Source organism: Quercus robur, chromosome 8 (assembly GCF_932294415.1).
Source record: "Quercus robur chromosome 8, dhQueRobu3.1, whole genome shotgun sequence".
In the NCBI taxonomy this organism is placed as follows: Eukaryota; Viridiplantae; Streptophyta; class Magnoliopsida; order Fagales; family Fagaceae; genus Quercus; species Quercus robur.
The window spans coordinates 28,393,989-28,420,309 of NC_065541.1; the positions used below are offsets into that span (position 1 = coordinate 28,393,989).

The following is a 26,321-nucleotide window of genomic DNA, read 5'->3' on the forward strand; positions in this document are numbered from 1 at the left end:
AATAGTGTTTTCACCTTTATTTTATGTTTGGGATAGAGTGTCATTCTCCCAAACCTTAAGATCAGAGTATAATTACCCATTTTTTTATTAATGTTTTTTAATTTTAAAACAATAATATTATTTACTAAATATTTTGAAATTATTAAAACAATGCTTTTTTTTTTTTTTTTTTAATTGGGAGAAGAAAACAACAACAATGCCGTTTTGTGTGTTGATTGAATAATTTTAAAATTTAGAGGAATGAATTGAACAAAAAATAAAGTTAAAAACTTAAAATGAAATTGCGATAAAATTTAGAGAACAAATTTTGTATTGTTGTAGTGCTGACGTGGTTACGATTTGGTGCGGTATTAACGTATTTGGAGATAGGACTGATGTAGAGGATCCGACCTGCCTAGTGATCTTTTTCTTCCCTCCTAGAAAAACTCACTTTTTTGTAAAAGGAAAAGATAGAAAAAAGAAAGAACAGGGAGAGAAAGTAAAGAATATGATTTAAAAATAATCCCAAAAAAAAGAAAAAAGAAAAAAAGAAAAAAGAAGAAGTAAAAGGAGCAGGAAGGAAGGATATCCCCCAAAACCGCAACCTGGGTAGTTGCAGAAATGTGTAAAGTGCATGTCTGATACTGATAGTCCCAAAACCTAGTGATGTTTTAATTAAAGCTTTTAGATAGTTGAAACTTGAGTGAGAATAGAGGCATGATGAGAAATTCACATCTTTTTCTCACTTTCATAGCACTCGTTCTTCTTACTTATGCACTCCAGTTCCAAGTTCATGCTGCTCCTGCTGGTAACTAACTATGTCTATATCTATCACTTCACCCTTTTCTCTAATCATTTGGCCTTTTTAATTCTATAACTATTGATCTGTTTGCTTCATGGCCTCATGGGTATGCTTTTTTTTTTTTTATTTTTTTTTTTTATTTTTATTTTTTATTTTTATTTTTTATGATCTGTTTGCTTCTGGTGAAATTATTGTTTTCTATGAATTTTTATGATCTATTTGCATAATGGGTATGCATTTTTTTTTTTCCATTCACTGTTTTGGGTGCCCAGGGCCATTGATCAAACACTTATCTTCTCTTCTCAAATGGACCAGGTCATCCCCTAAAACACCCCAATCAGGTATTTCATAATAATTATTTACGCTTTACTCGTTTTTACTTATTAGTTGTGAGTGTGTTATTTTTTAGTTATATATATATATATATATATATATCTGTATAATGTATGTGTGTACTATTAATCACACTCCGTTAATGCCGTTTTATATAATTTTTATGCAGATGGGAATGTTCTTCAATTTGAGAATGGGTACTTAGTTGAGACTGTTGTGGAAGGAAATGAGATTGGAGTGGTTCCGTACAGAATCCGAGTCTCTGAGGATGGCGAACTCTTTGCAGTCGATGCAGTTAATAGCAACGTTGTTAGGATTACTCCCCCATTGTCTCAATGTATGATTATTCTTGTCTTCTCACTTTCTAGAACTTTGATAATTTTTTCTTTTTGGAATTTCACTGTTTCCAGTTTACATGTAAGTCCCTAATTTGCTCACGGCAATTCTTTAAAAAAAAAAAGGCTTATAGCAATACATTTTGTGTTTTTAAATTAGTGTCGTTTTTGTTTGTGTCTATTCCATTTGGTTGTTGGAAAGAAGGTATAGAAATATTTGCTGCGAAAAAGTTTTCAAAAACAAGCAATGCTAAATTTGTAATCCTAGATTTTTCATTATTTATTATCCAAGTATATGTTAGCCCCTCCTAACGAACCCCCACTGCCCATCCAAAAAAAAGAAAAAGGAAAGCAGAAAAGCTGAGCTTTGGTCATTTATTTGGTTTAGTTTATTAAAGTTTCTTATTTATCATTAAGGAAACAACATAGAACTTTCTACTGTCTTCTGTTACTCTCTCACATGTTTTCTTGGCATCCATATTATGGCTATTTCATTTGCGGATTTGAATTCTATATGTAAAGGTTGAATGTGATGATCTGAATTTAATATATTGATTTTTTTATTTTAACCCTTTTATTATTGCAGATAGTAGGGCAAGATTGGTTGCTGGGTCTTTTCAGGGCTACACAGGACATGTGGACGGGAAACCTAGTGAGGCTCGTTTCAATCATCCCAAAGGCATAACCATGGATGATAAAGGCAACGTGTATGTTGCTGATACCTTGAACCTCGCCATCAGGAAAATTGGGGATGCTGGTATATGCAATTCATGTTACTTTGATAATTATAGCTAGAAGCCATGTTGTGCATGCTAATTTTTTATGACAATACACAGAACCCCAAATATTGAAAAGAATTTTCTTTCTAAATGCTGAAGTAGAAATATAGAAGGGATACATCTATGTAGCAATTAAAGAATGCAGAAAATTTGACTGTCTTGGAATTTTGAGGCCTTGCTAAGCTTGAAAACCTCGATTATAAATTATTCTTTGAAGGGGACAGGAATAAGGTTGTATAAAAGTGTTGCTGATTTTGGAAGTTCTTTGCAGGTGTGACAACCATTGCAGGAGGGAAATCAAATGTTGCAGGGTACAGGGATGGGCCAAGTGAGGATGCAAAGTTCTCTAATGATTTTGATTTGGTGTATGTTAGGCCTACCTGTTCCTTATTAGTTGTTGATAGAGGAAATGCTGCTCTTCGGCAAATCTCTCTTGAACAGGAGGATTGTGATTATCAGTACAATTCAATTTCCACTACAGGTTTGGATCTCTTATTGTTTGTTTTATACTTCTGTTGGGTATCGTTTCATTTTTCAATTAAAGGTATGAAAAAGATTTTACTGTCTGTGTAACTATTATGAAAATGGAAGTAGTAGTGTGGTGATACTATGTAATTCTAGGCACACATGGCAGTCATATTAATGTACATAAACACGTTATACCTCTTATATTTATGTTAACTTAATCTAGTATACTTTTGTCTTTGATACTTTATGATAGACATTCATATGGATGAAATATCAGTTATCTTTCCCAGCAAAGAGATATCCTTGTATTTCAAATAATTTACTTTGCAAAATGATTTTAAAAAAAAAAAAAAATTGTTATTCAATCAAGAGGACCAAATAGAAAGTGTGTATCAGAGGATTCAAGCAAGAGAAGTATCTTATGGCCAAACTTTGAAGTTCTCAAAATTATGAATAAATCTGGGCAGAATGTTGGGAATATGATGATGTGGTTGTATGGTCATTCAATGTGATTTCGTGATGAATGAGGCCAGTCATATAGGGAAAAGTGTCAGTCTTCTTATCAATAGTGATGCTAAAGATACGGTTAATCATTGTGAGAAAATCTTAATTGATCTTGCAATAGTTATGAAGATGGCTTCCATTATTTCCAGGGCCACATTCATTATTCTGGTTACATTTATATGCTGTGAAAAATTATAATGAATCATTTTACCCCAAGAATCCCAAATTGGTAGCATGTAAATAAACCTTTATGTGAAAGCTGGGTTCCCACTGCAATCAGACACAGATAGACGTAAAATCTGATGCTGAATGCAATATTCTTTGGGAGTGAGTAGCAAGACAATCTTCAATAAAAGAGATAAGCTAATGCTGCAGTTAGCATAAATATGAGGTGAGATTGACAATGTATCATCATATTTTGCACGTTATGTTTTGGATTTGTTAGTGACTTCATTTTGGATTGAATTAATTCTTCATCTAGTGCTTTAATTCTTCAGTCTGCCCAATTGTTAGGAATTTAATAGAAAATATGAAAGTTATGCTGAAACTATCAATTCTTCATGTTCACCAAAAAGTAAGATTATCAGAGAAGTAAATCCACAAAGCTACACTACAAACTGGATGGGTTTGTTTTAAGCTATGAATCCAAGGCTTTTTCAAGGAATCAGTAATACTCCTGTGATTTAGTGAGGTTCTTCGGTCCTGAAATGTTTTGGTTTTGATACTCACAAGGTCTGTGATGCAGGACAAACCGGAACTTTGCAACAAGAAAAATAAAAAATAGGAAAAATAAAGATAGGACCTAGGAGTCAGCAACTAGGCCTGCTTGAAGTCAGCACCAAGCAAGGAAAACCACTAGGAGTTGGCACTAGACCATAAAAAAAACAAAGGAACTTTTTCTTACAAAATTGAACCCAGGGGTTCTTAAAAAGAGAGTGCCAAAACCTTACTTTGCTTGCTCAAAAAGAAATTAAACTCCTAAGCCAACTAGGAAAAGAAAATAACAAAATACTTAAAAGAAATCTTAATTATTAAATGACTAGGCTTAGTAGGTCTTTAGGTCAGACAGACATGCGCAAACAAAAGAGAATCAAATTTGGTTACAAAAAGTCAATGAGAAACGAGAATAGATTATCCTCAATTGTGTTATTGTGGATTATATAGCATGGGGCTAGGAAGCATGGACCCATGTCGTATTTGTGTCGTAATAGTGTCCTATCTATTGTATCACGTTATAATTTTTCAAAAATTGCTTGTGTTGCTATATCGCACCCGTACCCGTGTTCGTGTTTGTGCCCATGCATCCTTGGCATGGGGTCTCCTAATTTGTCGGTGATCACTGTTTGGTTTCTGCGTTAGAGGACTTTATAATGAAGATTGATGCATAATTATATTAATTGCTGTTTCTACACTTGGACTATACGATGGATGATGAGATTAGAAGCTTGGATTGTGAAAGGAAAGACCAAGTTGCTTAGAGTAGGCTAGGGTGTATCAACTCTGCAAGAGACACTCTTGGAAATACCTCTTGGTTATGCTTTTTGTTCAATATCGAACTGATTACAAATTACACTTGGTTGTCTATTTAGTAGACAAGGATGCATGCCATTGGCTGGCTTTAGTACTAAAGGCATCTTAGCATCTGATTTTCCCTTATACAACTAACTTAGCTCCTAAGTAACTAATTAGGCTCCTATTTTATCCTTTAACTACCTTTAATACAAATAGTAAGCTTGCTAATTGTTAAAAAGCGTAAATACTAGAATACACAAAATAGCTAGCTAAGATGCACTGCATCTTTTATACTAAATGTAGGAGTACCATCATTGGGGGTTACCAGTTCATAGGCTCCCCCCCCTCTCCCTTTTCTCACTGCAGAATTCTCTCTATTTGTTTTTATATGGAGACAGATTTTAAGGAATGAAGTGCATGTTTAACAACAGAATAAAGATCTTTCATTCTTTTTTTTTTTTTTTTTTTTTGAATAAATAACAACCTTTATTGAAAGAGAAGATTACTTCATGTTCATGATGATGAACACAAAGAATCTTAAAAAATTACAAAGAAGATATTTCATCTGTATGATCATGGAAATCTAACGAAGTATCAAATGGCCTTATACATCTTGTACACCAGGGTTCTAGTCCTTCTTCATATGCTAATATGGTCATCATCTTCATCTGTGTCTAAACCCCTCCAAGTTTTGAACAGTACCAGCCATCCTAACAGTCATGAGGTCATGCCATCTGTAAATGCATTTTCAGATTCCACTTCCTATGGCACATGCATTACTGAAAGTTCTTTCCAATTGTCAATATTCAACATCCACACTCACTGTGTTCATGGTTCAGCCTCCTGCTGTGTTGGGGCAGCTATGACTTTTCCAAAATATTGAATCTCATATGACACCTGTCCTCATGACTTGTGCGATACAGAGCTGAGTGAAGTTGTCGTGAGGATCATGTCTTGAGCATTGCTATGAGTCTTAAATGAAGAATTTGTACACGCAAAAGTCATTGGCATATCATATTTCTTAAAAAGGTAAATGTCCATTCCTTATTTGTGAATGGATTTCATTATGAAAACTGAAAGTGGGAAAGAAAAGAGAAATTAGAGGAGGTCCATGTCAATTACGAAACCTTCATGTAGATCCACGGAAATTTATGGTTGGACATGAGCACAGGTGGCAGTAACTGCATATCCTTGAAAGAGAAACATACATGGCTATGTATGTGGTTAATTGTCTATTTTTTTTTGCAAATAGCACCCCTAGGACTCAAATCAATAATATTAAAAGCTGAAATAAATAACAAGCACACAAAATAAGAACACTAGAATTTACGTGGTTTCATAGGTGGCAACAGAGAAATTTCACTATAAAAATAGGGAGATACAACAATGCATAAGAATACTCTTAAGAAACCCAAATCCCAATTACACCCTATCTCTCTCTCACAAGACTTGCAAGACAAAGAACATGCGGCTACCACTCTCTTTGAATTATCAATTATGCGGCTGCCTCTCTAGATTAATTTGGACAATACACTCTGTTTGCCGCAACACACAATACCAATATATATATATATGTTTGTGTTAAGTCGGCATAGGAGGAAAATCTTCTCCTACTTGTACTGGTTAAATTGACTAACATGGGCTTGTGGCAATTCAAGCCAAACATGGGCCCACGTCAACATCTATATATGTGATTAAAAAAAAGGTGGTGTTTGATAGTCAATGGCTATGTAAACAATAGAAGACCTTTTATCTTTTATCATCACATCATAAACTATCAAATAGTGATTGTTATTGTTGTAGATTCTGTTACCAGAAAAGAAGCAAAGAACTTTAGCATCCTAGACATTGTAAGTTAGAGCTGTGCACAGATGTAGATCTCCAATTGAACACTAATAAATAATAAACTAGTTTTGAGTTAGTGTTTGACACACTAGTTGGTTACTAGGAAATGTTAAAGTATAGCATGTGCTTTCCATCCAACCGAGAGAGCGTCTAGGAAATCTATGATAAAAGCTATGCCCTAGATAGCTGAACTAGAGTGTCAGGGTGACATTTTTATTTGCCTATCCTTTGGCTACCCTCAGGATCACCTACTCTTCATTGTAAACCTTTGGGTTAGAACATCATGCATGTGCTCATATTTAGCATAATTCCAGATCCCCACCATTGATGCCACAATGATACTTGTTCCTTGAATGGAAAACAACATAAGTAAACCAAGTTACAGAACTGAAATTCCTAGGCTCCATCTTGCAGTTGGTGTGCCGACTAAGCTGTAAGAAGCCCATTGTTTCATGCTGGTTGTAACTTCTTTTCTGTGGCTTCACTGATAAATCACTAGTGACATGGTTATGTAATTAAAAATAGAAATTCTTTTATATTTGGTGCCTTTTGGTCCAATCTCAATGTATTTTGTTCTTAAATATAAATTGATGGACCTTGAAGATGTGCCAATAATTGCACGGTACACAAGACAACTAGATGTTGTGGAAAGATGAAGAATGGGCTAATCTGGAAACAAAATTTTATGCAATGTCACATTTTCCTACATCTTTGCTCTGTATTTTGTTCAAGATGCAGGCCTCTCGTGTTGTGTCTTCAAGTGATACAAAATATAGTAATTAAAAAAAAATTTTAAAAAAAATTCTTCTGTATTTGCCATGGCTATGGCTTAGTTTCAAGAATATATTCATACTCTCTTTATATTTCTTACCTTTTTTTCCCCTTACTGAATCTTTAGCAGGTGTAGGGATTTCCCTGAGATAGGTCTCTCTATCCATGCTGTATCAAAATTGAAATGGAATTATGTCTCTTTTTAAAATCATTGATGCTTAGATTGCATTTCTGACTTACTCTCAAGATATGCTAGTGTTGATGGTCACAAAGCTTGCATGTAGAAATGCCAAGGCAACAAGGTAGCACATGCTTTAGCTAGATATGCACAGATTGTTGATGATTAGTTGTTTTGAATAGATGAAGTCCTAGACTTCCTTATTCCATGTATTAACTATGTTATTTTTTTTCAATTTAATAAAGTTATGTTCCATATAAAAATAGGAATTATTGCTTCTTTGTCATTGTTGAGGCTCTGGTTGCATTGCCACATTTTGACTAGTCTACTTTGGATGTTTTGGCAGATGTGCTTATGGTTGTTGGTGCCGTCTTGGCAGGATATGCTACGTGTATGCTTCAGCAGGGATTTGGACCGTCTTTCTTATCTAGGACGGTATATCTCTTTCAACTGATTAAATGGAGAAGATAGAAAATATAGATGCTTATGTCTATTCCAACTATGGTTTCCTACTTAAGTTCCATTCAGTTTTCTCTGCCTTCTCCACAGCCAAATACGCTCTTGCTAATTAAAACATGCAACTCTGTCACCAAGTTCCTTAAAAAAGAATTTGCAAAAGTTCTTTAAGTTCACTGTGTATATATCTTTCTTAGCTATTATGTGACATGGCTTTCTGATTCTCTCTTTCATGTGCCAATAGCTATTATTTAACCAGGTCTTCAGCTTCACTGCCATATCTCTTGTATTTTTAGTCTTGAAAGTTTGTTTTTCCTCGTCTTAGAAGCTCAAACCATATTCTTTTTTCTGTTAAAAAATAGTTGTCCTTTATGCACACTTGCTTGTTGGCTTAACCTAATGCGTTAATGGTGCAGCAGCAACCTTTAGACAGCAAATTTAAGGAACACTCAAGCAAGGAAAAGCCCACTCCCATTGTAGAGAGCATAAAAGAGGAGCCAGGATGGCCATCTTTTGGACAGCTGATCATTGATCTGTCCAAGCTTGCATTTGAAGCATTGGCTGGCATATTCCTTTCCTTTCTACCCTCTCATTTCAGACCCAATAGCTCCAAGAAAGGCCTCACTCCATTAAAAGATTCTCTCCGGATGCCTGAAGATGAAGCTGAGCCTACATTAGTTCAGAGGCAGAGTACTCCTGCACCTCTTTCTGAAACTCGACAGGCCCATACACCTAATACAAGTGATAAATACTCAGAAATGAAGCCCCCAAAGAATAAATCAAATAGTTTTAAGGATCCCTCATTGTCAAGCAAGCACCGGTCATCAAAACGACAAGATTTTGCAGAATTCTATGGATCAGGTGAGGTTCCTCCTTATAGCAAGTCTAAGAGCCAGAAAGAAAGAACAAGGCATCGCCAGCGAGAAAAGAGTGGAGAAGTGGCTTATGAAGCAGTGGGGACAGAGCCGAAACCTGTTGAGATGAAGGCAGTGGATTATGACAATCTGAAGTTTGACCATTATAATATCAGGCGTAAGTATGGACCAGATGGTTCCTTCAGATTTTGAGTGAACCATGGCTCTACAACTTAGCCTCCTTATCGAAATTAGCTTATTTCCTTCCCCACCTACATGTACTCATATGTCGTAATTGAATCGATACTGTAACTAGGGATGTTTGTTAAAAGATCAATACAGATGAGATTAAGCTCCGAGATGTTCTTGCTGCAACACCTGTGCTGTTAGGAGAATTAATTGTGTCTTCATAGTCGTATAAAACAATGACTTGTGTCCGTCCAGGAGTTAAAAAGATAATTGATCATTTTGATTAAATCCTAGTAGTTATATTTATTAGAAAAAACCCAGAAAGTTTTAACATGTGTAAGCTCTCTTTGCCCCATTACATAAAAAGAGTATATGCTATAAATTCATAAATGCTACAATTTATCTTGTTTGAAACCAGAATTCCATTCTTTTGATCTTTACTTATATAAAGACAGGAGAACTATGTTGATGACTGGAGGCCTGGCTATCTCAAATTAGTCAGAAACGGTTTTTTATCTCTTGTTTTTGGTGTATTTTCAGATTGACATAGGTGGATTTTGCAGTTTTTTTTATTGAATCTAAATTCTTTCAATTGGTGGTTGAGGAAGGGGGAAATTTGTTCTCTCTTAAAATTTTTGAACGGGGAAAGTACTTCATGAAATCTGTTTTTATGGGCAAACATGCTGCAAAATGGCTTATGCATAGTGTTGAACACTTTGTGATTGGGGTTAAACCCAAGCACTTTTTCACGTTTAGAGAAGGAGATACTGCATACACAATGCAATGGGGCTCCAATCAGTTTGGTCAGTACTTATTAGTGACTGAACTCAAAGTCGGTGGGCATAGGAGAACTATTGTTATCCTGGCGGGAAAGGCACAACAAGGTTGGAGGGTGTTTGGGATTGAATTATGTAGATTATTGAATCCTTCACAATATGCGATGGGTGGTTTGAAGTTCATTCCTCATAAGCATAAGCTGCTTTCAGAGGTTCACTCTTCTTGGACCTTTGTAGAAACGCTAAAAGGTCCTATGCAGAGAAGGGATATGAAGCAAGCACAACAGCCTATTATTAGAGATAAGGTTACAACTCGAATATCGGAGAGATTGACTGAATCCCCGAGAGATAATCCTTGCATGCAGGTGGTGGTTGGTGACACTCAAACTGGAAATTTTGCTCCGATGGCCGTGGGTGGTATGGAGGGGAGGGATCGGTGTATTAATGGGGAGAATCAAATTGAGGCAAAAATCCCACTTTTAAGGAAATAAAATTAGATTTCCTTTGAGATTTAATACGATTTCAAATTCAAAACTACCTACGTTCGGTAAGGAGTGTGATCATAGGAATTCTAGTTGGTTAAGGAAAGGTTTGATTGTAGAAGTCAAAGAGAATTGTAGGAAGTGGTTTTTCTGGAATCACAATAAAAAGGGTGAAGAAAAGCCTATTTGGGGTCTCGCAGGGGATTATGGCACCCTTCTCAAATAGTGTGGCGTTGGGCCCACTTTCGTTAGAAGCCCATAAACCTTTAAAAGATAATTTTTCTTATGTTTGCCTAACCGAGTGTCTATGAGGCAGGTGGTTGCTCTAAGACTAGTTTATCTGGACTTGGCCCAGGTCAATTAAACCAAAAGTATTATGATTTGGGTGTGTGCCCATTAAGCCCAGGTAAAGATAAGGATGCAGTGTCTTCTTTGCTGTTTCCAATGCGTTTTGAAGTTTTCTCTCTACCAACCGAGAAGCATGTGAAGCCTACGATGGCCACGAAGTCGATCATCTCAGCGTCGGTTAGTCTTCCTGAGGTGCAGATGAGTGCAAACCTAAATACCCAGACTTTTCTTGAGCAAATGCATTTAGTGGAGGTGTCCTAGTCACCCTCCGAGCTGGTATAGCCAACAGTGGGTCATATAGTATCTTCGGTTGCGAAGGATGATGAGGGTGAGAACAGGTAGGCACATATATGTCTTTTGTTGATTGTCCAAAGAGTTCATTCCTTAAGGGGGTCCAGAATTGCTGTCCCACTATTAGAGAATTGGTTGGAGACTTGGATAAATCATGGGGTAATTCTAAAGATTGGTTTTTACAACTAAGGGATGGTAGGCAGATATTGATTCCTCTATCGCTCTATCGGTCTCTAGGGAGTGAGTTGAAGCTGCTACAGGTAATTTTACTTGTGTCACTAAGGAGCAAATTGTTAGCTGGGCAAGTGAGTGTGATGGGGTGGTTGATTCGTTGTTTGTTATTACTGGGTCAGAGGATGAGTTATGGGAATTTGATGAAAGGTCCATGACTTGGGAGAAAGGAGGCGAGCCTTTTAGTTGTGGTACCATTGGCCACAAAAGTTCCTTTGCAAATTGAGTGTGATTCTGGGGAGGAGTCTGGGTGTAAGGAAAATATTGATAGCAAACAATTATCACAATGGGTAACCAAACGGATTAAGGCTTTCTAGAAATCTGTGGGGACGTCATTAGAAGGTTTTGAGGAACAAATAACGAGTCTGTTCTTGGCTTTAGAGTTAAGAAAAAATAATAATAAAAAGCAACAGATTATGGTAGGTAGTCCGAAGAAATTCATTAAATCTGGTCAGAAGGGCCAACGAAAATTGAAGAATTTAATCCGCTCTTTGAATGTGGATTATGGGTCAGCTAAGTTAAGGAGTGCCAGTAGTGAGAGGGCTATTGTGGTGCATCAATGAATTTGAAGATTATTTCTTGGAATGTTAGAGGTTTGAATGAATGGGATAAAAGACTTTGGGTTAGAAATCTTATTAGAAATTGGAGGCTAGATATAGTTTGTCTCTAAGAAACTAAAATGGAGTTAATAACTAGAGTTGTGATTCTTAGTTTGTGGGGGTGGACAACATGTTGATTGGTCATATTTAGGCTCTTGTGGAGCTTCTGGAGGAGTGTTGCTAATGTGGGATACTTGGGTTGTGGATAAAGTGGAGGAAGCAGTGGGAAGATTTTTGGTATCTTGTAAATTTAAAAGTGTGGTAGATCTTTTTGAATGGGCGTTTACAAGAGTTTATGGTCCTAATTCAGTGAAGGAGAGGAGGTTATTATGGGAGGAATTATTTGGTTTGAGCAGTTGGTGGAATGTTCCATGGTGTGTGGGAGGTGACTTTAATGTGGTAAGATTTCCTTCCAAACGTGTTGGTTCTACTGTTTATACTGTTGCTATGCGTGAGTTTTTTTTTATTTTATTTCAGAGAAAGGTCTAATTGATCTCCCTTTGGAAGGTGGAACTTTTACTTGGTCTAATTCTCGAGAAGTTGAGTCGAAGGCAAGGTTGGACAAATTCTTGTTTTCTGCAGATTAGGAGGATAAGTTTCTTATTGTTTGCCAACGTAGAATGTCTAGGCTTCTATCGGATCATTTTCCGATTGTCCTAGAAGGTGGATCCTTTCAACCTAGGGGCAGAAGACCTTTTAGATTTGAAAACATGTGGCTTAAGGATGAAAGTTTTGTGGATAGAGTGCAATGTTGGTGGGAATCTTATCATTTTCAAGGTACTTCGAGTTTTGTTTTGGCAAAAAAATTAAAGATGTTGAAAACTGATTTGAAAAAGTGGAATGTGGAGGTTTCTGGAAATGTTGAAGAATAGGGTAAACAACTGTGGAAGGACCTTGGTGATTTAGAGAATATTGAAGAAAGTTGTGGTCTAACGGCGAAGGAAAGGTGGGAGTTGGATTGAATCCAAGAGGAGTTAGAAAAAGTATCTTTATTGGAAGAAATTTGTTGGAGGCAGGAATCTAGAGTCCTTTGTATTAGAGAAGGAGATAGGAATACTAAATTCTTCCACTGTTTAGCCAATTCTCACAGGAGATTTAACTCCATTGATAGTCTTTTATGGTGGATGGAGTGTTGTCTTTAGATCTGGAGGATATAGCTGAGTGTATTTCTCGTTTCTATAGGCAACTCTATTATGAAAATGTGGCTTATAGACTTGTCCTAGATGATGTGGAATTCTTTAGAATTTCAGAGGAAGATGTTATTTGGATAGAGAGGCCATTTGATGAGGAGGAGGTGTTTGGGGTGATTAATGATTTTAATGGTGATAAGGCTTCTGGCTTGGATGGTTATTCCATGGCTTTCTTACAGTCTTGTTGGAGTATTTTGAAGAAAGAAGTTATGGAAGTGTTTCCAAACTTTCATACTCAAGCTGAGTTTGAGAAGAGCCTTAATGCTTCTTTTCTTGCCCTTATTCCTAAAAAGGTAGATGTTGTGGAGATTAAGGATTTCCGACCAATCAGCTTAGTTGGTGGGATATAGAAGATTATTTCAAAGGTGTTAGCTAATCGGTTTTGAAGGGTAGCACATGGGCTTATTTCATATTCATAGAATGCATTTGTGAAAGGTAGACAAATTTTGGATTCAATGTTAATTGTTTCTGAATATATTGATAGTAGATTGAAGACTGGGATTCCAAGAGTGTTGTGTAGTTGGATGTGGAGAAGGCGTATGATCATGTGAATTGGGGTTTTCTTATGTACATGTTGCAGTGCTGTGGGTTTTTCGATAAGTGCAGAAAATGGATTTGGTATTGCATTTCTACTATTAAATTTTCCATACTAATTAATGGAAGTCCAACTGATTTTTTTGGAAGCTCTAGGGGGATTAGGCAAGGGGATCCTCTATTTCAGTTGCTCTTTGATGTTGTTATGGAGGCTTTAAGTCGTATGTTGGATGTGGTTGTAGCTACTGGACAATTTACGGGCTTCTTTGTAGGTTCTACTACTAATGCTTCAATGATGGTGTCTCATCTCCTTTTTGCGGATGACACTCTTATTTTTTGTGATGCTGACCCTAATCAATTAGTTACTTTAAGGGAGATTCTAAATAGAATTTAAGAAGGTTTCAGGGTTAAAAATTAATTTGGGGAAATCAGAGCTAGTTCTAGTTGGAAAGGTGCATAATTTGGATGTGCTGGTGGGGTTGTTGGGTTGTAGGCACTCTTCTCTTCCTTTGAAATATTTGGGATTTCCTTTAGGCGCCAAATTAAAGGAGGTATCATGATGGAATCCTATTTTAGAGAAGATGGAATGAAGACTAGCAGGTTGGAAGAGGCTATATTTATCTAAGGGTGATAGGGTCACTCTTATCTAAAGTACCATATCCTCCTTACCTACTTATTTCCTTTCCATTCTTCCTATACCTGGGAAGGTTGCCAATCGTATGGAGAAACTACAAAGAGATTTTCTTTGGAGTGGTATTAACGGTGATTCTAAATTTCACTTGGTGAAATGGGCTAAGGTTTGCAAGCCAATACAGGTTGGGGGGCTAGGTATTAGACGATTGAGAAGTTTTAACATTGCTTTGTTGGGCAAGTGGTTGTGGAGGTATGGTTTAAAGGCAGATGCGCTACAAAGGAGGGTCATAGAGGCGAAATATGGGAATGTTTGGGGTGGGTGGTGCACGAAAAAGGAGACTAGTCCGTATGGTATTAGTCTATGGAGGTATATTAGAAGTGGCTAGTTGAACTTCTCTAAACTGTTAACGTATGATGTGGGTGATGGTACTAGAGTGAAGTTTTGGAAACACGTGTGGTGTGGGGATTGTTCCCTTAAAGAGGCTTTTCTAGAACTTTACGATCTTAGTAGGGCAAGGGATTCTTTAGTGGTGAAGGTTATGGGATGGTTTGGTGGGCAGCTACATTGGAATTTTCATTTTCGTCGATCTCCGCAAGATTGGGAGGAAGAATCTTTTGATCGGTTTATGGAAATTATTTATTCTTCGAAAGTGCAGGGGGTTGGCCCTAATAAGGTTTGTTGGAAGTTAGCTAAGAGTGGAGGGTTTGAGGTTAGTAGTTTTTATCTTTCTTTCTACCCTCCCCTCTCTTTACCTTGGAGGTTGGTGTGGCAATCAAAGGTTCCTCCAAGGGTGGCTTTCTTTTCATGGTCAGCTTCTTTCGGTAAGATTCTTACAACTGATAACCTTCGTAAAAGGCATATTGTTGTCCTTGATTGGTGTTACATGTGTAAGAGGTGTGGAGAGTCGGTGGATCATCTTTTGCTTCATTGTCCTTTAGCTTGTGAGTTGTGGTTGTTGGTGTTTTGTTTGTTTGGGCTGCATTGGGTTATGCCACTTAAGGTTATTGAGGTGTTTAAATCTTGGCAAGGTAAATTTGGGCGGCATCGCAATATAGATCTTGGAGACTTGTGCTGCACTGTTTGATGTGATGTATTTGGAGGGAAAGAAATGCTCGCTGTTTTGAGGGATGTGAATGGTCCTTGCTAGAGAGTAAGTCCTTTTTCTTACACACTCTTTATTTGGAGTGTGGCCCTGTCGCATTTTTCTTGTTTTTCTCTTCCTCTGTTACTTGATCATTGTAATTTTGGTTCTTGATTTTTGCCCCCACAATACATCTCCAATGTACTCAAGTTGGCTATTTTTTTCTTAATAAAATATTTCATTATCTATCAAAAAATAAAAATAAAAATAAAAATGTGTAAGCTCTCTTTGCCCCATTACATAAAAAGAGTATATACTAAATAAATATGTTGATACGGTCCGAAAGGAATGTACTTGTTTTGATGAGGATTCCTGTTGTAGGAGATGTTTGCCAGTGCCAAATGGATCTCAAATGCGCACAAATGTTTCAAATATATCTTTTCGCCAGTGTATATATTCATCCAATATATAGCTTGCCTAACATACCATAAAAATATTTGCTGACATTATTGGTTTAGGAAAATTCCTTTAAAGGTACATACTTATAAGTTCTTTCGCCACTTATAAGTTATAACAAGAAACATTGCCGAATATATAGTAATTGATAATTCAAATCAACTTCTTGAAAGATAAGAAAAGCTTGTTGTTTCTTTCAAGAAATAACATACTTGGAATGAGACTCATAGAATAATGATCCTCAGCCTTGTTCCAAATAATTAAAAATGGTGACTGAAAATCAAGTAGGCTTTTTTTTTGACCACCAAGATCACCCAATAGAAAGATGGCAATGTGTGTTGGATTATGTGGAACCTAGTTATGTTTCATTCGGATTATGACTCACTTGACCTGATATAAAAGTGTTATAGTTTTTAATGAGATTTTTTCTGAGGTTTAGTCCATGAAGCGGCCCAAACCTTATTCCATTATGAATCCTGTTCGCAAGATAGAAAAACTGTTGTTTGGAGATTAGGTTTTGGTGTGTTGTTTTAAGAGAGAACTGTACTGCTGCATCTTGTATTTTTTCCCTATGAATAGTGAAATTACTGGAACTATGTGGACGTGGACAAATTGCAGAATCACGTAAATATTGTCTTGTGTAATTATTTTCTTTGGCGCATATTTTTTTTTTCTTTCTATTTCGTGAATATTCCCTACATGTGGTATACATGCAATCCTTGTGACATATGTTGTTGGGATGTACAAAGTTAACTGGTTGTTACGTGCTAACATGAATTTTGTCTTGCATATATTGTTGAAGGCATTTGTGGGTAGTAAGTACTAGTAAATGTAAAACCCCTTTTTGGTTTGCTATCCACCCTCAGCCTCAGTATCACGAGGCAACATATCCAATTCCAACGGACTTTAACTACCACACCATAATCATAATGGCATAAATATCTTTTAGTTCACTTCCAAATCCCCCTTATCCACGGCTTAATCTCTGAATAACCTCTTTCCGAGGTAAGTATAACAGTCACACACAAAATCTTTTAATTTATTTATTTATTTATTTATTTTTGGCTACCTACATTCTAAAACTCTGTATGGGAGCGGTTTAATTTTTTTTCACTTTTTAAAAACTTTTCAATTCAAACCATACACTCATTTAGTGGTACTGTGTGATTGTTTCAACTATGTATCTATTATCTATAGCCATTATTTTATTCCAAAATATGCGGTGTATCTTTTATTTATTTATTATTATAATCATTTTCCATTTACGAATACCTCTAATGGGTTTTATGATTTGAATTGAAATGTTTTTTAAAGTACAAAATTTCATTTAAAATTTCCTAACGTGTATGATTTAATTTGAAAACACCCATAAATTCTTAAAGAGTTTGATTCCTTTTTTTAATAAATATATATATTTTTTAACTCCAATTTTAATTCTTTACTCAAGTATTAGGATTTCATTTCTTAAATCAAAAGTTAGTATCTTACTTCCTTTTGTGAGTATGGACTAAGAGTTTTTCTTTTGCCTTCAATATCCATAAGAGACATTATCCCTAAATAAAGATGTTTCAAAATAATTGCTCTTTACCATAACAATAGTTATCTTGATAACTTTTGAGGTTGAAGGTGATAACGAATAACTTTGAGTGGAGATTTTTTATAATTAAATATCAATTAAATAATATTTATTTAATTTTATATATTATTATTTAAAATACTTTCTTATTGCTTTTTAAGATGTAAAATTATTTTATGTTTAGGTCTCATTAGCTCTTCATTTTCAATAATATAACTGATCCACTCAATCTTCTTGTGACATAATTGATTTTAAATAGGGTTTTAGCAATTTTAATGTTAAAAAAAAAAATTCTTTATACAAAAACAAGTGTAATAAGTATTGTTAATGGATTATATAAGTGATACATGCATTTAGAAAGAAAAAAAAATCTAGTCTTTTTATATGATTAACAATTTTTTATTTTTTTTACTTCATGTTTGAATATTATTACAATTAAAATTGAATATATATATATATATATATTTAGTAACAAAAACAATTTATCAAAAGATCCTATTTGAGGTTTATTTTTCTATTCTTATCTTTTTTTTCTTTATGCTTTTGATATCCAAAATTGATATTTCTAGCATACATTTATAATTTGAAATATATTTACAAAAAAATACTATCAATAATATAAATATTATAATATGATTAGAATAAAATAAAATTTTAAAATGCAAAATAATGTAATCAAATTTATTAAAGGTATTATTGTAACTTCACTTAACAATACCAATAACCTTTAAGCCAAAAATTAAAAATTTAAAAAAAGAAAAACAACCAATAACGTTTACCTATACAAGCAAAAATAGATTCAATACATATCCTAAAGAATTAATATCAACTAAATCAAGATTATTTTTTTATATATTTAATCAAAATATCATAGTTCTAGAAAAAAATTATCATTAATAATGATTTAGGCTAAACATGCACTATATTTTATTTTATTTTTTAAAATTTTTTATGAAACAATTTAGGTTTCAATCGGTGGAAGTAATTGAGACACATTTTTTAGAACTTTGTTGGGATGAGAGAGTGAGCTTGGAGTTAACTTTGTTCATAAGGTCAAGATACCTATGAATTTTGTTTGGTGTAGATGAGATTACAAGAAAATTTTTCTAACCATTTATTTAAAAAAAAAAAAAAACTATAAGAAATTTTATAATTAAATTGGTACCTATTATGGTTGTTAATTAATTAGAATAAAGATTTGAGCAAGTGTGTATTAAAAAAAAAAAAAAAAACTTATTGGAAGTGTTAAGCGATTGTCATATATATATATATATATATATATATTAAGATATAATTTAAATACAGTACTTAAATGTTATTTTGTAGGTTTACATTTTAAAATTTTACAATTTATTTATTTTTTCTTCATAGGATAAAAAAGTATTTTTTAATTAAGTCATTTTTTGTCCAATATGCTATCTCAATCTTGAGGATAAATTTCCAGATTATTTTAGAATTTAACAGACTAAAAAAAAAAAAAAAAAAAAGGGAAAAAAAGAGGGCACCCACCCTTTCTCCACACGAACAATATAACAGATCATAGACAGCTAACTACCATGTTTATTATTGAGCAATCATTAGTCATTTCATGAAAACGGCCCCCGATCTCTCTTGTGAAACTCTCAGCCATATAGCCTCTCACCTCACTCATCTCATCTCGTCTCATATGTAATAAACTAATGGTCACCCCCTCCCCGTCCCACCCTATATACATTGGTTTTTAATTTAAGTTGTGAGTTGATTAATAATATCTTCTTTTTTTTTTTCTTTTTTTTTTTTTTGCAGCTTAAAGTGTTTTTAAAAAAATTTCCCTCTTATATCGAAAAAGTACTACAGTAGTTAAGGAGATATTTGATAACTAAATTCTAACACATTTTACTACATTTTAAATAACTTTACATATATTTCAACACATATTTTCACCCATATATATATATATCAAAAACACCCAAACAACGTTCCTCAATCTAACCAACCAAACAGGACTAACTTTTCACTAATTTTATAAATTTTTTAATTTAATAAAAAGAAAAAAAAGACAATGATGTTTATTATAAGCAGAAAGAAAGAGAAGGTAGGAGAGAGAAGAGACAATTAAGAGAGAGAGGAGTTTGACTTGGCGTCTGATTCAAGCTTCTTTCTCTTTCCTTTTGGTGCTGCAGCTGCCGCTGATGCTGCTATACAAAAATACAAAATACAAATACTATTATATTATTATTATTATTATACACACTTTGTTTTCTTCTCTCTCTCTCTCTCAAACTCAAACTCAAACAATGGGCTGTGCTGGATCCTCACAGGCCAAACCAGACGGTCAGCTCTCTCTCTCTCTCTCTGCCAACAAATTTGATTTCTTTCTTTCCTTTCCAACACTTAATCTTTTTACCTTCTATTTGCTTACCGACAAACTCACTTCAAGGCAAACCCAAAACCAAATTTGTTTTTGGTTGTTGTAGCCTAAGTAAATTCTTCGATTTTGTATACAAACTATTTATTTTTATTTTTCCCGATTCATATATTTCTTTAACTTGTGAATTGCTTGGCTCTGTACATTTTTTTGCGTTTATTTGTTTTTAAATTCAGTGGCTGATTGTGATTGTGAATTGAAATTATATGTTATATGTATATGCTTCAAGATTTTAGAAACCAAAAAAAAAAAAAAAATTAGATTGTTGGCATTGAAGGCTTTAAGAAGATATTTCCATTCTATGACGTGAGAAGAGATACAAGTGGAATGCACAGTGCCACAAATTTTTAAACCCTATTATTTATTTTCGGGAGAGGTTTTTAATTTGAGTAGCAATACTCTTCAATTACTTGGTGATGGGGTTTAGTTTTTCTGGATGTTATATTTGGTCGATGTAGTTTGTTTTTATTTATTTTTTGGGTATACTCCCCAAAGGTAGTTTTGTCAATGGTGCTAGATCAAAGCACCAGCTTCCCATGGAGGCATGTTGTGGGATGTCCTTTCTAGTGTGTTTCATTCACCATCTAGACACATGGAACTTAAAAGTCCAGCTGAATTAGTAGCTGTAACTAATTGAAGTGCTCCATGCTTTTATACTTTAATGAGAATCAATAGCTGTTGTAACTGGTATCAATCATTGTGTGCTAATGACTCAGCAATATGATTTAATTTAACTATTTCAACATTTAGTCATGATTCCAAGCTATCAATTCGTTAACTCCAGTCATTAGAGCACACAATGATTTAAACCGGTTACTACAATTGGAATCTATTTTTTATTTATTTTTTTGGTACTTTGTTTGACTGGTCTTGCGCTTGGAGCTCTACTCATTGTAATTCTATTTTTGAGTTCCAGGACTCCCTTCATTGTCCTATATAATTTCCTTGTAATTCATTAGATACTTTGTGTTCGTCATTGTGAACATCAAGTATTCCTCTTTTTTGAATACTGAGAGATATTCTATTATAATATATTGGATTTCTTAATTAAAACAGGGACTGCAAAAAAGATCCGGAAGCCAAAACCTTGGAAGCATCCTCAACCAATAACCAAGACTCAGCTTATGCAGTTGCGAGATGAGTTTTGGGACACTGCTCCTCACTATGGTGGTAGAAAAGGTAGTGTTGCCTCAGAATTATATGATTATGAAGATTGTTTTTGAAAGCTTTTGGAACTTCCTAAGGTTAGTGCCTAGTATAATATAAGTTCGAGAAAAAGAACAAAAGAAGACTAAAGTGATAATCTCTTGTCCGATATGCAAGCAACTTTTTGATGTTTTGTCATCTGTTGAAAACCAATAGGGATCATAACCAAACAAAGAAATAATGGAACCCAACATAAAAGATCAATCAATATATATATATATATATATATATAAGACAGAATCACAAGATAACTTTCCCATGTTAGGAAGTAGTGTTGTTTATTATGTAAAACATGTTATGACACTCTTACTACATGAAAATTTTTATAACCAGGTATTTCACTCTAATTATTTCAAGAATTACTTGAGGGTCTTTGTTCATATTTGGCTTGACTCGTTGGTTTGCATTCCATTGACTGCCAAAGTTTCTGAGGGTCCTGTTTCCTAATAGATGGTTTAAGATATTTTCATTGCTTGTCCTCAAAGTTTCTGGCCTTCTAGGACGTATTTCAAGAATAGTAACTAGCACTTTTATAAGGTTTCAATATCTAATATCTCTTGCACTAAGAATAGACATATCTTAAGGACTTGAAGCATTGGTTCGACATCTCATAGAAGGACCTGGTTGTCTTTAGGAAAAAGGGGAGTCGATAGTGTTTATAATCTATATAGAGGATGAAACAAAGAAAATGAAAAATTGATGGCCGAATGCACCACTAACAACCATAATTTACGTTAGTCTCGTCATTCTTCATGATAAATACCTTAGTCTTATCATTGACTAGGAGGATATGAGAATGGAGATGAATTGACTAGTTTGATCAGCATATTTCTATCAAATTAAAGAAGTCTGGGGAAGGTTTGATCATATGCAGTGTAGATCAATATATATGAAATTGAGGAGTGATTTAGACATCTAGCAAAGAAAGAGGTATGATGTGATTCAGTCTGAAGGGGTTCCCTTGATGGCCACTGAGTTGGAAAACTTTTGGTCTTTTACTTTTGTTTTGGGAAAACAAGAGTGCTATCTTCACATAAATAGTTGAGATAAGGCTCTGTTGGGTTATCAACATGATGCCATTATAATCACTTGCAATCTAACTTTTCCAGTAGTGATTATTATTGTCAAGAAATAAGAAATCAGATTGATCAGCTTTTGAAATGGTCTTTCTAACACCCTGCAGGCATGTTCACCTCTGACTATTTTTATTTTTATTTTTTATTATAGGGGGTGGCGGGGTGGGATTGATAATAGTAACTTATTGGCACTCAGTTTTCTAAAGAATGGAGCCTGCCATTTTGCAGTGATTGTTATAACAGAAATGAAATAATATCTGTTACAATGCCATGGGAAGAAACCTAAAGTTTTTCATGGAAATTCCCAGAATCAGATTCTGAATTGATATATTTTCTCCTGGGTTTTGCAATAAATACATATATTAATTTAGATTGATTATGGAGGAGGAAGGGCAAGGATATGGAGAAGGTCAAATTTGAGTGTGGGTTGTTGAAAGAAGGGCATGCTGGCTTATGATTTACAGTGGTACCACCTTGCATAGAGTAGAATGGTCTGAGAGTCTAGCTGACTCCAATATTTGATGGCAGGCTTTGTTATGATGAGTTAATTTATTCATTTTCCTTGGTTGATTTAATGTGTACAATCCTTTGAAACAGGAAGGTGCACTCATAAACTTCAGTACTTGAAATAAGCCTCATGCAGAAGTTATGGCACATTTTGCCAATTTTTATGTGCCAGCAATTGGAACTTTACATCAACAGTAGTCAATTTTGTTATTCAATGCAACCCTGTAACATGGTTGTTTATATTGATAAGAAAAATATTTTTATCTTTTTTTTTTTTTTGATGATAAGAAAAGTCTATACCTTTTGGCTATTAACTACAAGTATCTTTTAGAGAAGATTATGAACTTTTGAAGACTTAAAAGTATGGCCATTTTGCTTTGATGTTATTACCATAGAAGTTAAAGAGAGGGAACTGGGAAGTAATGATTGTCAAGTTCTTGTGATTTTCTGTCAACCTTGCATAGTACCAAAAATACTTATTGTCTATATCCATCAATTTTTCGCATGTACATCTGTAATGTAATTATCATTTTGCTGGGCACTAGAGATTTGGGATGCACTGCGAGCTGCTGCTGAAGCTGACTTAAGCCTTGCACAAGCTATTGTGGACAGTGCGGGGGTCATAGTTCAAAGTGCTGATTTGACAATCTGCTATGATGAAAGAGGTACTTAATCTATGTTGTTTTCTTTTCTGATAATGACTCTTCCCCCCCCCCCCCCCTCTCCCTTTCCTTCTCTCTGAATGATTAAGTATCATTAACCAGTAGCAATGGCACAACAAAAGCTCATTTCAGGGCTCCAGACCAACTTCATCCTCTAAGAATCATAGGGGCAATGAACCAGGGAGGGTATAGTTTTTATAGCATTGTATACAACTTTACAATCACCTTCAAAAACTGCAGCATTTAAATTGAGAGAGGATGCAATCTCTTTTGCTGTGCTTGTTGAAATTGCAAGGTGGCAAGCTTTGGCTTTGGCTTTGGCCCAGGAAGGGTCAGCTGCAATTTCTTTTGCTGTGCTAATTTAATGATAGTGCCAGAAGTGTCCCTGCTGCACACATCAGCTAGAGAGGTGTGGTCATTTCTTGAAGCAGCATCAAAGTTAAACTTATACCAATTTGAGGGAGGGGGCACCATGAGTTGGGTTTTGTGGGTGTCAGGGGTGATGGAGTTCCAAGCCCTTAGATGGGTGGAATGGGTCATGGTGATTTGTTTGGCTAGCTGGATAGAAGTTGTAATATGTTCTTGTGGATTAAGTTATTCCTGGATCACTAGATTTGATCACAAAGCACTGAAGCAAATAAGGTAAACTTTTACACCTCATTTTTGTCCAAACCAAGGTGGGAATCCGGGAAAAGTATGTGGCTATCCAACAATGGGAGGATGTGAAGTTTAGGTTCCAAGGTGATAGGGATCAAATTTGGGGGGCAAGGCCACCACACCTGGGGCAAAGGAAATATTTAAATTTCTCATTTATCTTTATATTCTGTAGGATCTTCCAATTTGTCGAGGGGAAGATTTGGTGTTGAAGAGCCCATTCGAGTTGGGGTCACAATCCCTCTTATCCATCAAAGAGTTTGGTGAGAGTAGGATTATTTGAATGAGGGCCACTATGATTAGTTCAAATTATTCTTGTAGCTCTGTTAGATCCCACTGGAAGGAGACTGGATTTATTTGTAAAGATCGGTTGTGCATTTACCTTTGGTTAGGGCTTGAAGAAGTGAGAAAGTGGGACCCATGGATCTTCCCAAATATTTATAGTGGAACCATTACTAACCATGAAGCAAGAGTCCTCAGAAAGGTGTTCTTGCTCTAAAATATCCCTTTCTAAGTGGTGGAGGAGTTCCTTTTTGGATTGGCCTAGAGGAGGGGTGAGTTCTTGAGAGGGTTGCCATTCTAATTTGGCCATGAAGGAAATATCAACATCTTTTGTTTTCCTCAATCCTAGGCCCCCTAGGGCTTTAGGCTTACAAAGATTTCCCCAATATATTAGATAGCGATGGTGCCTATTATTATTATTATTATTATTATTATACCCCTAGAAGAAATCCCTAAGGTTTTGTCAATATGGTCACAGGTGGCTTTTTGAAAAAGGGTCTGTTATTGAGTATTCTGTCATAGAAAAAAGAACTGACTTGATGATGAGGGTAGCTCTGGCTGTTTGTGAGTGGACTTTTGCTAGCCACCCTTCAATCCTGGCTTTAATTTTTTAGATTATTCCTTCAAAAATGGAAGGGGAGTTCCTTTTAAGACAAAGTGACAGCCCTAAGTGAATGACATCAGGTTTGCGTTGCGTCAGGCCTAACAAACGGCAAAAGGAGGCTCTAACAAAAGTATCTGGCTCTGTTTGTTTTGGTTTAGCTACAAAATCTGCGCATTGATAAAATCTGAGGAAAATGTTGACACTCTTGGTCATATGATTGGAACCTTTATGGAATTAGACATCTCTAGCAACCAACCTCTCTGTTGGAGCAAAGCCCTTAGGATCAAACTAGACCTCGACCTCACACTCACAGAATAGTTACATTGGGGCTTTTAGCTTGACAAAAATTGCCTCCCCTTCGGATCCAATTTCAATATGAACAACTAAAAATCGTGTGCTTCAAATATGGACTTCTAGGTCATCAAAAATGAATTGCACCTCAAACCACCCTTTGGATCACAAACTAGCTCCATGGTGGCACTTTGGTTGAACTTCTAGACTTAAAAACTGAAAATCCATGTAGCTCCACCCAAGAACCTGTTGGCGGTCTTCATCTGAGCCAAATCAGAGCAAGAAGGTGTGGGTCCAATGTTAATGGTGGTGAGCCCATGAGATGGGTTACAAGCCATGGACAGAATTGCTCTCAACTTGGGTTTTTTTTTTTTTTTTTTTTTTTTTTTTTTTTTTTTTTCAGGATTCTATCTGAAATGAGTCTTCTGACAGGGCTATATAGGGTGAGGTTTTGAGCTTGGGGATTGTTTGATGATAGGGATATGGTTTCATTGAGATTTGTGGTTGAATGGGGCTGATGGTTTGATTTGAAGATTTGATCTGATTGAAATGAGACGAGGATGAGGAATTTGGGTTTTGATCTGGCGATGAGTGGGTGTACACTGTCATTGGGGGTTTAGTGGAAAGGCCACAAAAGTAGATGAGCTAGAGCTTTGAGGTTGGAGTCAAAGATAGGTGAGTGAAATCGAGTAAGTGGGCTGAGGGCAAGGGTTTATAGGAGGAGGCCACAACCCTCGCAGAGGAGGTAGGTAGCTGAACTACAGGAAAACCACAGGGGAGAGTACAATTACTTTCATTTTGAAATGCTATAATTTTCCCTTCTGATAATGACTTATTTCTAACAAAAATCCCCTTGGGCCATCTGGGGGAATATACTTTTCTACTAAATGGCAATTTGAGCCAAATAGTACCCCTGGGCAGAAGGATCAGTTCCTTCTTCTTTCTTGAGGAAAAGAAGGATCAGTTCCTTGTTCTAACATGGTGCGTCGTTGATGATTCTTGTGTTGAGAGATAATTTCTGATTTTATTTAGAGAAGATTTTATGTTATTATATTTATTTCTCTTTTTATTAAGTCTTGCTATCCTGGCGTTGCAAAACTTATTATTGCAGGTGCAAAATATGAACTACCCAAATATGTTTTGAGTGAGCCGACCAACTTGATTCGAGAAAGTTAATACCAGAGAGGATACATAGCACCATTTGTGCACAAAGATTGAATGTAAATCATGTATATTATTCTCTCATTCTCTTTTAATCTTTCAGTCTTACTTTTAATTATGCCTTCCATTTGCATTCACTCTGGACTTCTCTTAGCTTCTTGTAAGTTTCTTGGTTAATTGAATGGAAATGCAACTTGTTGGCTTTTGTTGGTGGCGTTTTTGTGTTTGTGGTGGTCACATGTTAGCTGTTGAAGGTTTGGCCATGCTA

The 26,321-nt window shown here is 35.3% G+C and overlaps 2 protein-coding genes across 5 annotated transcripts; both read left to right on the forward strand.

The window, feature by feature from the left end:
- The first annotated feature begins 512 nt into the window (after positions 1–512).
- Positions 513–9,172, forward strand: LOC126695116 (uncharacterized). 4 transcript variants are annotated; one of them, XM_050391751.1, is made up of 7 exons: positions 513–787; positions 1,054–1,122; positions 1,284–1,451; positions 2,036–2,206; positions 2,500–2,709; positions 7,886–7,941; positions 8,379–9,172. In XM_050391751.1, exons 1-7 carry the CDS (start codon positions 697–699, stop codon positions 9,027–9,029), a joined length of 1,416 nt encoding a protein of 471 aa, XP_050247708.1. In that variant the 5' UTR covers positions 513–696; the 3' UTR covers positions 9,030–9,172. The 4 variants fall into 4 exon arrangements, with proteins under 4 accessions (XP_050247708.1, XP_050247709.1, XP_050247707.1 ...); XM_050391752.1 differs by having other exon boundaries at positions 8,382–9,172; XM_050391750.1 differs by having other exon boundaries at positions 514–787; positions 7,853–7,941; positions 8,382–9,172.
- A 10,133-nt stretch (positions 9,173–19,305) lies between these two features.
- Positions 19,306–26,258, forward strand: LOC126695117 (uncharacterized). The gene is made up of 4 exons (XM_050391753.1): positions 19,306–19,516; positions 20,667–20,789; positions 22,945–23,064; positions 26,004–26,258. Exons 1-4 carry the CDS (start codon positions 19,375–19,377, stop codon positions 26,066–26,068), a joined length of 450 nt encoding a protein of 149 aa, XP_050247710.1. The 5' UTR covers positions 19,306–19,374; the 3' UTR covers positions 26,069–26,258.
- The last annotated feature ends 63 nt before the right edge of the window (positions 26,259–26,321 follow it).